The 12,106-nt window shown below is 29.8% G+C and overlaps 3 protein-coding genes and 1 long non-coding RNA gene across 6 annotated transcripts; 2 read left to right on the forward strand and 2 right to left on the reverse strand.

Annotated features, from left to right (window-relative positions):
- Positions 1-261: 261 nt before the first annotated feature.
- Positions 262-3,852, forward strand: LOC128393419 (sialin-like). The gene is made up of 4 exons (XM_053353605.1): positions 262-1,167; positions 1,486-1,632; positions 1,702-1,834; positions 3,177-3,852. The coding sequence occupies exons 1-4, from the start codon at positions 373-375 to the stop codon at positions 3,689-3,691; spliced, it is 1,590 nt and encodes a 529-aa protein (XP_053209580.1). The 5' UTR covers positions 262-372; the 3' UTR covers positions 3,692-3,852.
- LOC128393424 (transcription elongation factor SPT4-like) lies at positions 3,841-5,908 on the reverse strand. Its single transcript, XM_053353610.1, has 3 exons — positions 5,505-5,908; positions 4,964-5,420; positions 3,841-4,851 (listed from the first exon to the last, which is right to left on the reverse strand). The coding sequence occupies exon 3, from the start codon at positions 4,824-4,826 to the stop codon at positions 4,473-4,475; it is 354 nt and encodes a 117-aa protein (XP_053209585.1). The 5' UTR covers positions 4,827-4,851; positions 4,964-5,420; positions 5,505-5,908; the 3' UTR covers positions 3,841-4,472.
- Positions 5,909-6,241: 333 nt separating this feature from the next.
- On the forward strand, positions 6,242-7,398 carry LOC128393423 (leucine zipper protein 1-like). Its single transcript, XM_053353609.1, has 5 exons — positions 6,242-6,509; positions 6,595-6,720; positions 6,789-6,914; positions 6,981-7,064; positions 7,137-7,398. Exons 2-5 carry the CDS (start codon positions 6,604-6,606, stop codon positions 7,332-7,334), a joined length of 525 nt encoding a protein of 174 aa, XP_053209584.1. The 5' UTR covers positions 6,242-6,509; positions 6,595-6,603; the 3' UTR covers positions 7,335-7,398.
- Positions 7,399-10,022: 2,624 nt separating this feature from the next.
- LOC128393425 (uncharacterized) lies at positions 10,023-12,027 on the reverse strand. 3 transcript variants are annotated; one of them, XR_008326143.1, is made up of 5 exons: positions 11,874-12,027; positions 11,579-11,729; positions 11,368-11,482; positions 10,630-10,787; positions 10,023-10,367 (listed from the first exon to the last, which is right to left on the reverse strand). It is a non-coding gene; the product is annotated as an uncharacterized LOC128393425 (long non-coding RNA). The 3 variants fall into 3 exon arrangements; XR_008326142.1 differs by having other exon boundaries at positions 10,023-10,378; XR_008326141.1 differs by lacking the exon at positions 10,023-10,367 and having other exon boundaries at positions 10,463-10,787; positions 11,874-12,026.
- Between the last annotated feature and the right edge of the window lie 79 nt (positions 12,028-12,106).

Here is a 12,106-nt window from a genome sequence, read left to right on the forward strand (position 1 = left end):
ATAATCTCTGTTAATTGTCAAGGTTTGTCAACTTGATATTTAATGTATTCCGTTTATTTTGTAAATTATTATTGATGAAATTGACTCGATATATTGATTAACAAATTGTATAAGACAAAACACCAATCAATGTGAATTTGATGACGATGATAATTATCTAAATCTTCAATCACCGGATCTGTAACATTCAAGTTAATCCTAAATACCAGCAGATCAATTAACTGATTACTACAGGAACGAGTAGATAAACCACCGAGGAATTTGTTAGGAATTATTGATTTCATATCGATGGTAGAGAGACAGCTAATTAAATTAAGAAATTTTTCAATAGAAAGTTAATTGTGAAGTTTACTAATTAGTTGAATTGATCAAATGGGTTATACGAAAGGTGATGACGATGATTATGGACAGTCCAAAGCGGGTTGTTTTAAGGTTCGATGGGCGATCTGTGTGATCACTTTAGTGATGATCTTTAGTTTGGTTTCGACAAAAGCGTCACTTTCATTGTCCATTGTCGCAATGACCGATCCTAACTACGAGGATGTACCAGTTGAATTGACTAATGGGACCAAATTACCGGAAGGTTCTGACCCGCCGACTATACAAGTACAACGAAATAAACATTACATCAATTGGACTCATTCAACTAACGATCAATTGTTAGAAGCGACCTTTATTGGTGCTGTTTTATCACCTATTCCTGCAGGTCGGATAAGTGAAAAATTTGGTCCTCGAAAAGTGACATTCGTGTTAGCCGTTATTGCTGGTGTTACAATGTTAATGTTTCCATTTGCCGCTCAGTGGTCTTTTCAAGCAGCTTTTGCGATTCGTATTATTCATGGTATTTGTGTCGGTTGTGCGGCTCCTTGTGGTCACGTTTTGGTCTCTCGATGGGCACCTAAATATGAGAAAACACTTTTCGCTTCCATCATGGGTTCAGGGGGACTTTTAGCCAATGTCATTACTCACCCGTTGGTCGGTTTACTTTCTTCCTCCGACTTTCTCGGTGGTTGGCCTGCAGTCTTTTATATCTTCGGTATTGTTCAACTGTGCGCTGCTTTCTTTTGGCTATTCTTCGTCCATGATGATCCTGAAAGTCACCCATTTATCTCTGATGCCGAAAGGAAAGAGATCATTGAGAATCGATCATCAAGTGCTGAAGACTCTGTGAGTTCTAAAATTAATCAATTCCACATTCAATATCACAGTAGGATAGATTCCCTGAGCTTAACTATTAGCCAAAATTTTAGTTAATTAGCTATTAGATATAGTGGGCGACAAAATTTGTCACTCAGTTGATTTAGTACCAGTTGATTTTGATCAAGATTTAACCTCAGATCGCCACGAAAATGGATGAGATTAAAATAATGACGAGAATAAGTTATCAAGCCACTAATTAAAAAGAGCTTTAGATTTAATTAGGCAATTAGCATTTGTCAACCTTTTCCTTAATTATTCGATTGATGTTTATTTCTTTCCATTCAGAGTGTGTCCTTACCATGGCGACATGTCCTTGCATCGGCTCCTGTTTGGGCTCTTATATTGTCCAATTTCGCTTTCGGTTGGTTCGAATCGATTTCGGGTTTGATTCCTTCCTTCATTCATACAGTTCTTGACTTGCCCATTGAAAAGGTAGTATACTAACTGACCATTAATTAGCCAGATTGCTACAATGAGCCTCTTAAATTGTTACACACTTAGAATGGTCTTGTATCAGCTTTACCTTATATCGTTTCCATATTCAGTTCTAATTTAATCAGTTGGACTTCGGATAAATTGCGATCGCAGGGAAAATACTCAACTTCAGCTCTACGAAAATTTTTCGCCGACATTGGTAAGTAATCTCACTTTATTTAATTCTAATAACCTGAGGGGATAAATTATGAGACTTTTTGGTCAAACCTTCATAAAAATTAAACTGCACTGAATTTTCCTGTCAAATTTCATTTTCTGATAGTTAACACATGTGAGACCGTTGCCTGCAAATTTCACATCATTAAGGCCAATAGTGGCGATAATATATTGACCTGAAATTAAAATTGTTCAAAATATTTTTTTTTTCGATATTTTATTAATATCTTGTCAGTGGATTCTCATATTTTGATAATTTGTGGTCAAATTGCTCGGTCAAGATGAATAAAATTTCACACGAGTCTTCATGAACTAATGAAAAATCATAATCAAGATTTTCACGAAATAGACACAAGAAGTTTTCTAAATATTGTAATTAAAACAAAAAGCCTCAACATCAATCCCCACAGGTTAGAACAGTTTATCTCGACAATAGAAATGCATTTACTATTGTAGTTATATTTATAACTCAACAATTAACACAAGGATTTAATAGTTAATCATCATCTATTATTATTAATTGATAAAGTTTCAATTTCTCTCCTTCTTTCTAATCTGATTGGTTATACATCCTTTTCAATTAAACATTTACTTTTACTATCGAGATGTATTACTATTAATAGTTAGAGGCTTTATTTATATTAATTATCACAATTTAGCTCAATCTAGGCTTATGGATTAAGCCATTGACTAAATAAATAAAGACAACAGTTAGATATTAAATTGTATGTTTATTATCAATATAAATTGTTAGTGCGATTCAAGTAAATTTGTTTTAAGGTTAATTTTAATCTAATTCAGTTGTTGTTCCCAGATACAAGTTAATCATTTTCACTTTCATCGTGTTATTGTTTAATCAATTTGAGATAATTATTTGGTTGAAGATTAATTAGTAATCTTGTTTCACAGAAATCAATGACTTTATTCATATAATCTATCAGAGAGATTATAAATCCTTGATATATCATATTTACTAATAATCAACTTGATCATGTTAATTATCTAACTGAATCAAAATTTATTTCCTCAACTTCTCAGAAAAATTTTTTCTTCAATTATATTAACAAATTATTCAGAAAATTAACTTGAATTCTGTTCATTTGATTATTTCAATGAGATGGAGTTAATATGAGAATATATCATGGAAAATTAAAGTAATAAAAACCAAAATTACTATGAAAGCTTAATTGTGATGATTTATTAGAGAAGCAAATTTATCTATTCTATTGAATTAACTCTTGATTAACAAATTTTCATTCAAATCAGTGATTTTGTTTTGCGAGAATCTTAATTTTCACTTTTCCCCTGCGAATTCAACAATTAAGGTTTCATTGGTTCATCGCTATTGTTAGTTTGTGCTACTTATGTTGGGAGACGAACTGGATTAATTATAGCATTTATTGTCGCATCGAAAGCGATCAGTGTCTCTCAGGTCGCTGGTTGTTACATTATGCATTTGGACATTTCCCCGACTTATGCTGGTTCGTTGGTTGGTCTTATGGAGACCTCACAAAATATTGCTTCGGTCATTATGAACCAAGCGGCTGCTACAATTGTCGGCGATGAACCGTCGCTCGAATCCTGGTCAAACTTTTTCCTAGTCACCGCTGGACTGTGTATATTTGGTACTCACTATTTTGCCCTTTTGGGTTCGTCTAAGCTACAGAAATGGGATCCAACCTTCAAGACGGAAGAGCAAGCGATCGAAGATGATCTTAATGGTGATGAAGTGACACAAACCATGTACGATCCTTCAATTATAATCAAAGATTCTCGGAGAAATACAATCGTCTCTGAATTTCCACCCAATCTCTCACAAATTAATTCATCTTATCAGTAATAACGGTAAATCCCTGATTCAGTTAGAGATAAAGATGAGAAAACTTTTCATCATCAATCGATATTCCCTAATGTAAAAAATTATCAACTGATTCTTATTTATATGTAATCTTAATCTCTTCTAGACAAATGAACATTGTAAACCGAATAAAGAAATAAATTAAATAATATTACAAAAGAAAAAGAAAATAATACAAAGAACTTGAATGATTAAAATTCATATATTCTGAAAACTCAGTTCTAATCAGAATACGAATCAAAGATCAGAATTGAAATTCTCTTGGAGGAAAAAGGTTAAAGGTTAACATTATATCAATAAGAATTGTAAGTTGTTTACAATTTGCTTTTCGTTCTGTTGTTAATGGGAAAGTGATTTATTGTATAACTTATATGATATTATGATTGTTTTCAGTTTGTTTGGATGATTTTGTTACACAAGAAAATGATTTAGTTGACAAAATGTGAATTACTTACATATGAAAATCAGATAACCTTAGATTGTGTTTTCTACTCCCAAGGAATTAAATTAAAATCAGTTTTTTTTACTATTATTTTGACGTGACTTTTGAGGATCGTGACTGAGATCAGATTTTTGGTTCTTCTTCTTGATCATCTTTTGCATGATGGCAGATTAAAGATGAAAGTGTCGATGAAACATTCTAAATACATTAAGATTAAATAGAAAAAAATCACTGGAAAAATCGATGATATTGATGATAATCAGGGTGCAGATCATTTTCTCTTCTTAAACCATCACTTATCGATTATCGGTTATTGTACTTTTAGGCTGCTCGATCTCTCGACTTGTAGGGAATGTTTCGTGATTTAAGTTCCCTATAAATGGTTGGTGGTAATTTCCCAGAAACACTGATGGCGTAAATTCCGGGCTTAAAATTGGGTATTCGCAGCCATTTAGCCGACCAACTTTCATCTGGTTGGGTTAAACCAATGATTCCATCGAAATTGGATGAAGTACAGTCGAAGATCATGTCTCGATTACCTCGAATACCAAGAACAAATTCACAATTATCACATCCATCAACTTCAAACTGTTCGAATGTTTTAACCAGAGAACACAGAAGGCAAGCACGAAGATTACGTAGATCTCGAGGAATCCTGTCAACCGGAATATCCATCTTAATCAAAAATGTTGTAAGAAACCTGAGGAAAAAACGACAAATAGAATTAAAAATCGAAAAAAATTACATGTAAATATGGATAAAATTTTCTAGAGGAAAAATTGATCGATCAGTTGAATGTTTGAGTTACTTACTTTGATGATGGGGAAAAGAGTCAAGTGTAAACAGAATAAACCTGAGTTAATCAGCTTAGATAAACAATCAATCGATTGAAAATAAGTGTATAAATATTAGTAAATTGGTTAATTTAAAAAAGTTGATCAATCGAAAAACTTTAGACTTGAAAAAGTAAACATCAGAATGAAGGGCCATCTCTTGTTGGAACAAATAAGCAAAATTTTTGTTCTTTTTGTAGAAATTTGAATGTTCTTTAAACTGAATTGTCGATGATCTGATGGACAAAATTAATCCCTTTAGATGGACTAAATTAGTTCTAATTCCTCGTAAGTTTTTATCCATAATTTAAACACATTTCATTTCCAACATAGAGAAAATTCAGAAGTGGAAACTGATTAATCTCCCATCTTAACGATTCGGTTTTCATCTTGGTAGAAGAGGTTTGATTGGGACAAATGACCACCAAATAAAAGCCTGAAGACAATCGATAAAAGAAATACAAATTAATTTCTGTAAACGATAAATTGATCTCATTTTTCTATGGTCTAATTATCTTACCATTAAACCATATTGATTATAAAGAAGACGATTATGAATGATTTCAGGTCCTTTTGCACGTTTTGCGAACGATTTTCATCTCTTATTTGTTATTCGGAGTAGTTGGAACACTTTGAAGTGCTGGTAATTTCTGTATTCCGGACCAGGTAGGATAATATCTATGATTTCATATGTAAACATCAAAATAAATAAAAGAAATTAATTAGTTAATTGAGATGATTGGACTATTTTAAGCGATGTCATCCAATTAACGTCTTTTTGATGTAATCACAATTATGTTGTAACGAAGGTGGTACTTCAATACAATGGCTATCAGACTAATCATAAATTGTTATAATTAAAGCTAAAAATTGATAACAAAAATTAGAGCAATTTAATTAGTAAACTAAAAATTGAAATAAATGTGAACAATTTGTAGAGTAATTAACGCCATCTAATGGGATAAGTTCAAAGAAAAAATCGAAAAGCGGTTAATTTAAATTTTCGCTCAATCAAAATCTAAAACTAAAGTTAATTACATGTTGATCTCATTGTTACAATTAATTCCAATAATATAAAGTCAATCATCTTAGATGAATCAATTGAATTAAAAGTGAAAATAGTTTTGTTTACTTTCATTTATGGGAAATTCGAGGAGATAATAAATGGAATGAAATTCGTGAGAAAAAAAAAGTTTCAAATGGAAAATCAAAAATCGAAAGTAACAAGAATTAATTGTTGATTAAAAAGAGAAAAAAACATTCTACCTTTTGTTTATTTTCCGGATTCTTTGATATATTGGAATGAAGATTCAATGAGAAAGACAGTAAACGAGCAAAGGAAATCATAAGAATCAACTAATTGGGATGAGATCCAGAAAAAGACTCAAAGTGAATCTATTTTGGTTCATGTTCAACAATTAGACTTGTGATCAGACATTTAAAAGGTTCTTAGGTTTATATTGTGATTTTGTTCAATTTGATTGGAAAAGTTAATTGTTTCATCGAAGTTAAACTTGAATACAAGGTAAGTGAATGATTAACCATGTTCTTTACTGATCTGCCTTTGATTGTCCGTTTTAATTTGATTGTTTTGATTCTTTGATGATTAGAAATTTACAATGAAAGATACTATGGAAAAATCTCTTCAAAAAATAGCTCAAGAAAAGCAAGAGGCTGATGAACGATTGAAACAAGCTGAAGATGAAGCTCGAATGGCTCATGAACGAGTTACCAATGTAAGAAATTGATTGTTATTTGCTTGAATTGTAATAATTAAGGTTTAATTGTTGTGATTATTTTGTAGGCTACTAATCAAGCTCAATCGTTGCGAGATCGATTGGCGATCATGGAACGGAAACTTGCCGAAGCAAAGGAAACTCAGCTTAAGGCATTGGAAGAGATTGAGAGTAAATCAAGTAGATTGGAAATTGTAAATATTACAAAGTTGATTGTTCTAGTTTAATATATGATTAATTATTTTGTGAACTATTTACAGATTCAATCGCAAACCGTTACATTGAACGATGCAGTTAAAATGCTTGAAGCTAAATCAGAGAGTCTAAAAAAGGCTCAAAAAGAGGTGATGATAATTAGACCGATTATTTATTTATTAAGTTAATTATTACCACTGTTTTTTTCTCGGATTTAACAGTTAATGGCTTTGGGTGATAAGATGGATGCCAATGAATCGGAAAAGCAGAAGAAATTTGCTGAACTTGAGGCTGAAATTGCTCGAACTCGCGAGATTAGCATCAAACGGGAACAGGAAATGGCCGAAAAATTGGAAATGCTTAACCAAAAAGCTGAGAAATTGAGACAAATTAACGAGAAACAAAATCAAAATCAATGAATTTCAAATTATGTACTAGTTTAATAGCTTTTAAACATTGAAATAAACGTTAATTAATAAGTGATTTTACTTGATTGTGTTACAAATTTTAATCTTCAAACCAAAAATCGCGCTAATAAAAAAAACGCGCAAAAGTTTGACATTTAAACTACTTGAAGTTGATTCTTGTCCGATACAAAACAATCAAATAAATTTGATGTTCAATTGTAATTAAAATCAAATAATTTTGAATTGTGTCAACAAATTGTAAATATAATACAGAAATAGAGGCAATCACCCATGGTTTTTTCCCTTTAGAACTGAACTTTCAATTCAGTTCAATAAACACCCGATCGACTCTCAATCAGATACTAAAAATTAACTCAATTAAAAATTTAACGAAAAAATTGCAAAAACTCATAAGGTTTAATCTTCTCATTTCATTAATTATAACACTCGCTTAGATCATATTGATCATCGTGATTAAGTGTCACCTGATTCAATTTAATCGCTAATTTATTTACTATTGAGAGTTGATAATTACACAGCTTCAAGTTGAGGCCTGTTGACCATTATTCCTGGTTGATTGTGAAGTAGATTAACTAACCAACAAGTACATGATTAAGTTGATTAATAATTTTGATTATTTGATAAGTTTTCAGTGGTTAAATGATATGATCAGAAAATTTCATGAAAAAAAGTGAAAGTTTCAATTGATAAGTTTCTCGTAAGAAACTCAATGATGAGGTTATATGAAAAAGCGTAGGAAGTGTTAAGGTTGATCGTTGATTGTTGATTACAATTTAGATTATTATATAATTTAAGAAAGTGAATTGAACTTTAATTTAAACCAAATTTAGAAGAGGAAAAAAAAGTTCATCTGATTATCATTTAATCATTGATGAAAGTTATTACATTAACTATAATTAAATGTATCTCAATGTGTAACATTATTTCAAGGTTGAGATAATCAATGTTAGTGTAGTTAATTTATTACGATTAACGATTAAGATTGCTGATTTTGATTGTTTGTAACTGTAGGTGTGAATGAAATAAATTGTTTGGACAACAGACAAAACAATTAACACAAAACAATCAAATTTAACCATTGATCAAAACGCCTTAAGTGTAACAAACCATAAAAGAAATTGTGAAAAAAAAATTAACTCAATTACAATTGAAAAGTTTAATTGTTAATCCTGATAGTTAATTGTCGGAAATTGTTGTAATTAAATATCCATATTAAGGGTTACAATTAATGCTCTGTGAATATGAAAAAGTTCATAATGATTCCGATGTTAAGCTTTAAGGATTAACATTGATTGTTGCATAGGAAACGAGATGATTAACTAAATGATGCCAAGAAATTATAATCAGTTAACTAACGTAGCAAATGATTAGCAATTAAAGTGACAGCTTATCCTTAGTGTTTACAATTTAAGTCTATGAAATTGTCTCATGAAATTCAATTCATGTTATATTATTATTATGATCTTGTAACAATTTCAAATCTCCTCTGAACAATTTAGGTTTTTCTGAATGAATTAAATTGTAATTCAGTTTGAATGTTAAGGTGAATGATTGTTTGAACAATCAGTAAACTATTTTTAAACAATACAAATAAAAACGACAACAATCAAATGTAAGAAAAAAATCAACGATAAAAACAATTGTGAACCTTAATTGTGATTCGGTGAAACAAAAAAAAACATCACAATCAATGAAACAATTTAATAATAATGACAAGTATTTCAATCCAATGGTTAATTTAAACGTTTGATTGTTTCTTGAATAACAATCAAGTATTTAAGTGTAACAATTGTAGTTGATGATGATCACAATTTAATTTGATTGTTTATCATCTTTGATTGTAAACAATCAAGAAAGTGAATCAAATAAACGATAAATTGTAGCCAAGAAATTTATTGTAATCAAGTTTTTTTTATTGTCCTAAATTTGATTGTGATTAACCATCATCATCATAGTTAACGTTAATTACCACGATGATTTAAATTGCTTGAAGGATAATCATCACAATTAAAGTTGTGATCATGATTAACGGTCACTTTATGTTAATAAATGTTGATTTTTTTTTGCTTTGATTGTGTTAACAATTATTGTATTATTAATTGTAAAGGTTTAATTGCTTTTCAAATCATCGATTGGATCAAATCAATTAGTTGATTGTTGTTTTATCATTGAAATTTAATCAACTAATGAACAAACAAAACAAACAGAAGCTTTTTAATTTCGTGATATTTACAAACTGAATCAAGTTAATCACGGAAATTATCATTATATTAATTATATTGATTATCACAATTAAAACCAGTGAAACTAATTGTAAATATCAATTTGACTTTGATTTGATATTTACAATTAATTAGTGTACCGATGAGATCGTGCAATTCAAATTGTTCATTATTAAATAAACATTAGTTTTTACAATTAAGAGCTTCAACAATTTAGGTCATTCTCAATGTGTTTTCTGATCATGATTAACAACAACAATTAAATATCATCCCAATGTTAATCAACCCGTATTTAAATGATACAATGTAACCTCTTTTAAATTTTGTATTTGGTTACATTGTAATCGGTTGATTGTTTACAATTAATCCCTTTAAATTGTTTAAAAGGTAACACTTGATATCCTTTTAATTTCAATCAAATTATTAAACTAATTAATCCCATTGATTGTGATAAAAATTAATGATAATCTGATAGAAATTTTATTTCCTAATGTACTTTCACAATCAATCCAATTAAATGGTAATCAACTGAATATCATTTAAATTAGATTATAACAACAATTTAGATAATCAGTTTCAATGAATTAACCAACAGCAGGTTATATTAATTATGATATTGGAACATGATTAAGCTTTAATCAGCTTAGTTAATTTAGTTTAACAGCTGAGAAAGTTGGAGAAAGTGTTAATTTTCATTATTAAGTTATAATTAAATCTAATTGTCCAAATTAATGAAACATTTAGTTTAATCATTTCTCATTTTGATTAACTTTTTCTTGGACATTTAATCCTTGTTTATTATCTGCAGATTAACTTGGAGGTGAAAAAATAAAAAGAAAGAGTTAATTAGTATGTATTAATACGTTGATTAGATCTAATTGTAGGGAGGAGGTTAGATTGATTATGATTGAACAATTTATTATAGTTATAAATATATATAAAATTAATTGATTTCCGTTAACCACCAAAATGGGAAATTCAGGATTAAGGGATCAATAAGTTGCTTTTTCTTGATTAGATTGGATTTAGTTACATGATTTAGAGGGATAATTATGTTTTCTTACAAATTAATAGATTAGAGATGAGAGAAAAATGGTCGTAAGTGATAATCAAGGATGATTTAATGATTGGTGAATTGTAATTGTGAAAATGATCATGATTAAGATGCTGATGATGAGGTTAGAGAATTGAAAATGAAGCCAAGGATCATCTATTTTTGAGTCTGTAACGGTAAGGAAAATAATTTTGGCATTAGATTTGATTTACTTGTTTGTGATTATGAGGGTGATGATGATGATGATGATTAAGCTTGAGGGAATCAAGATGAAGATGAGGATGAGGATGAGGAAGATAAAGATAAAGATGAAGTAGGCAATAAAAATGGAAGTGAAATATAAAATGTATCTTCTGGTTTCACAGATAAATCACCTAAAATACGGACTCGCTTTGGTTAGTTACTTTTTTTTGCTGTGTCTTCAGCTAATCCATCATACTTGATCATCATCTTCATCTCTTTCTCTCGAGAAAAACTCATCTTTATCTCTATCACCATCATGATTATCATCAATGTTGACAGGTTAAAGGAAGAGTAGGGAAAACAATGTTAAGAAGAAGAAAAAAAAAGAAAAGGTAGACAGAGAAAACGATTGGGAGAGACACAGTAACAAAAAAGGTAATGATAAACATTGGAAAGAGAACATAATAAAAGAGGAAGGAAGATGATGATCAATGATATTATCATTTTCATCAAGAAAAAATGGAGAAAAAAATTGATGATATTCAACAGAAAAAAAAAATGATACATGAAATGATGATGAGGATTAAGGTAAAAGCTCCCATGTGAATCTATGGTAAACTACACACTAGAAAATTTCTTTAACCATTTCCTGGACATTTAATTATCAGTATCATCATTTCCTGTGTGGTGATAACAAACATAATGGGAGAAAATATAGAGAAAAAAAAATCAACATTGACTATAATTATATCAGTGAGGATCAATAATTAACTTACCTTTTGCTTGTGTCCAGTTTTGTTAATCTCTCTCACTTCAGGTTCAAAGATTATCTTTTTGGGTATATCATGTACCTACTTCCGGATGATTATTCAAGATAATCTTTTCATGAGATTAAGGTGAAGATGAGACTAGATGATGACTTGAAACCTGTTATAATAGAAAACAAAAAGAATAGAATAAAAATTTGGACACAAAGTGAGAGAGAGAGAGAGAGAGAGAAAGAGAGACAAAGATGATGACAGAAGATAATGAGACAAAAATGGCTTCTTTATGATCATTACATTCACTTACCTTTTTATGGATTCATTTTCCAATTTATTGTTTTTTCTTCTTCACCGTTATTTCACAATCTAAATAAAGGCAATAACAACTAAAGATTAGTAACAATTAATCAACTAATCACCGGGAAATCAGTGAGAGTAATTAAACAAAAGAGAAAAGAAAACAAATCAAAAATACTAATTAGTATCTTTTACATATCCGATACTAGGAATCGATAGAAAAAAATCTAAATAAATTGTTGG

Source organism: Panonychus citri, unplaced genomic scaffold, assembly GCF_014898815.1.
Source record: "Panonychus citri isolate SS breed McGregor unplaced genomic scaffold, ASM1489881v1 Contig00138, whole genome shotgun sequence".
NCBI classification, from domain to species: Eukaryota; Metazoa; Arthropoda; class Arachnida; order Trombidiformes; family Tetranychidae; genus Panonychus; species Panonychus citri.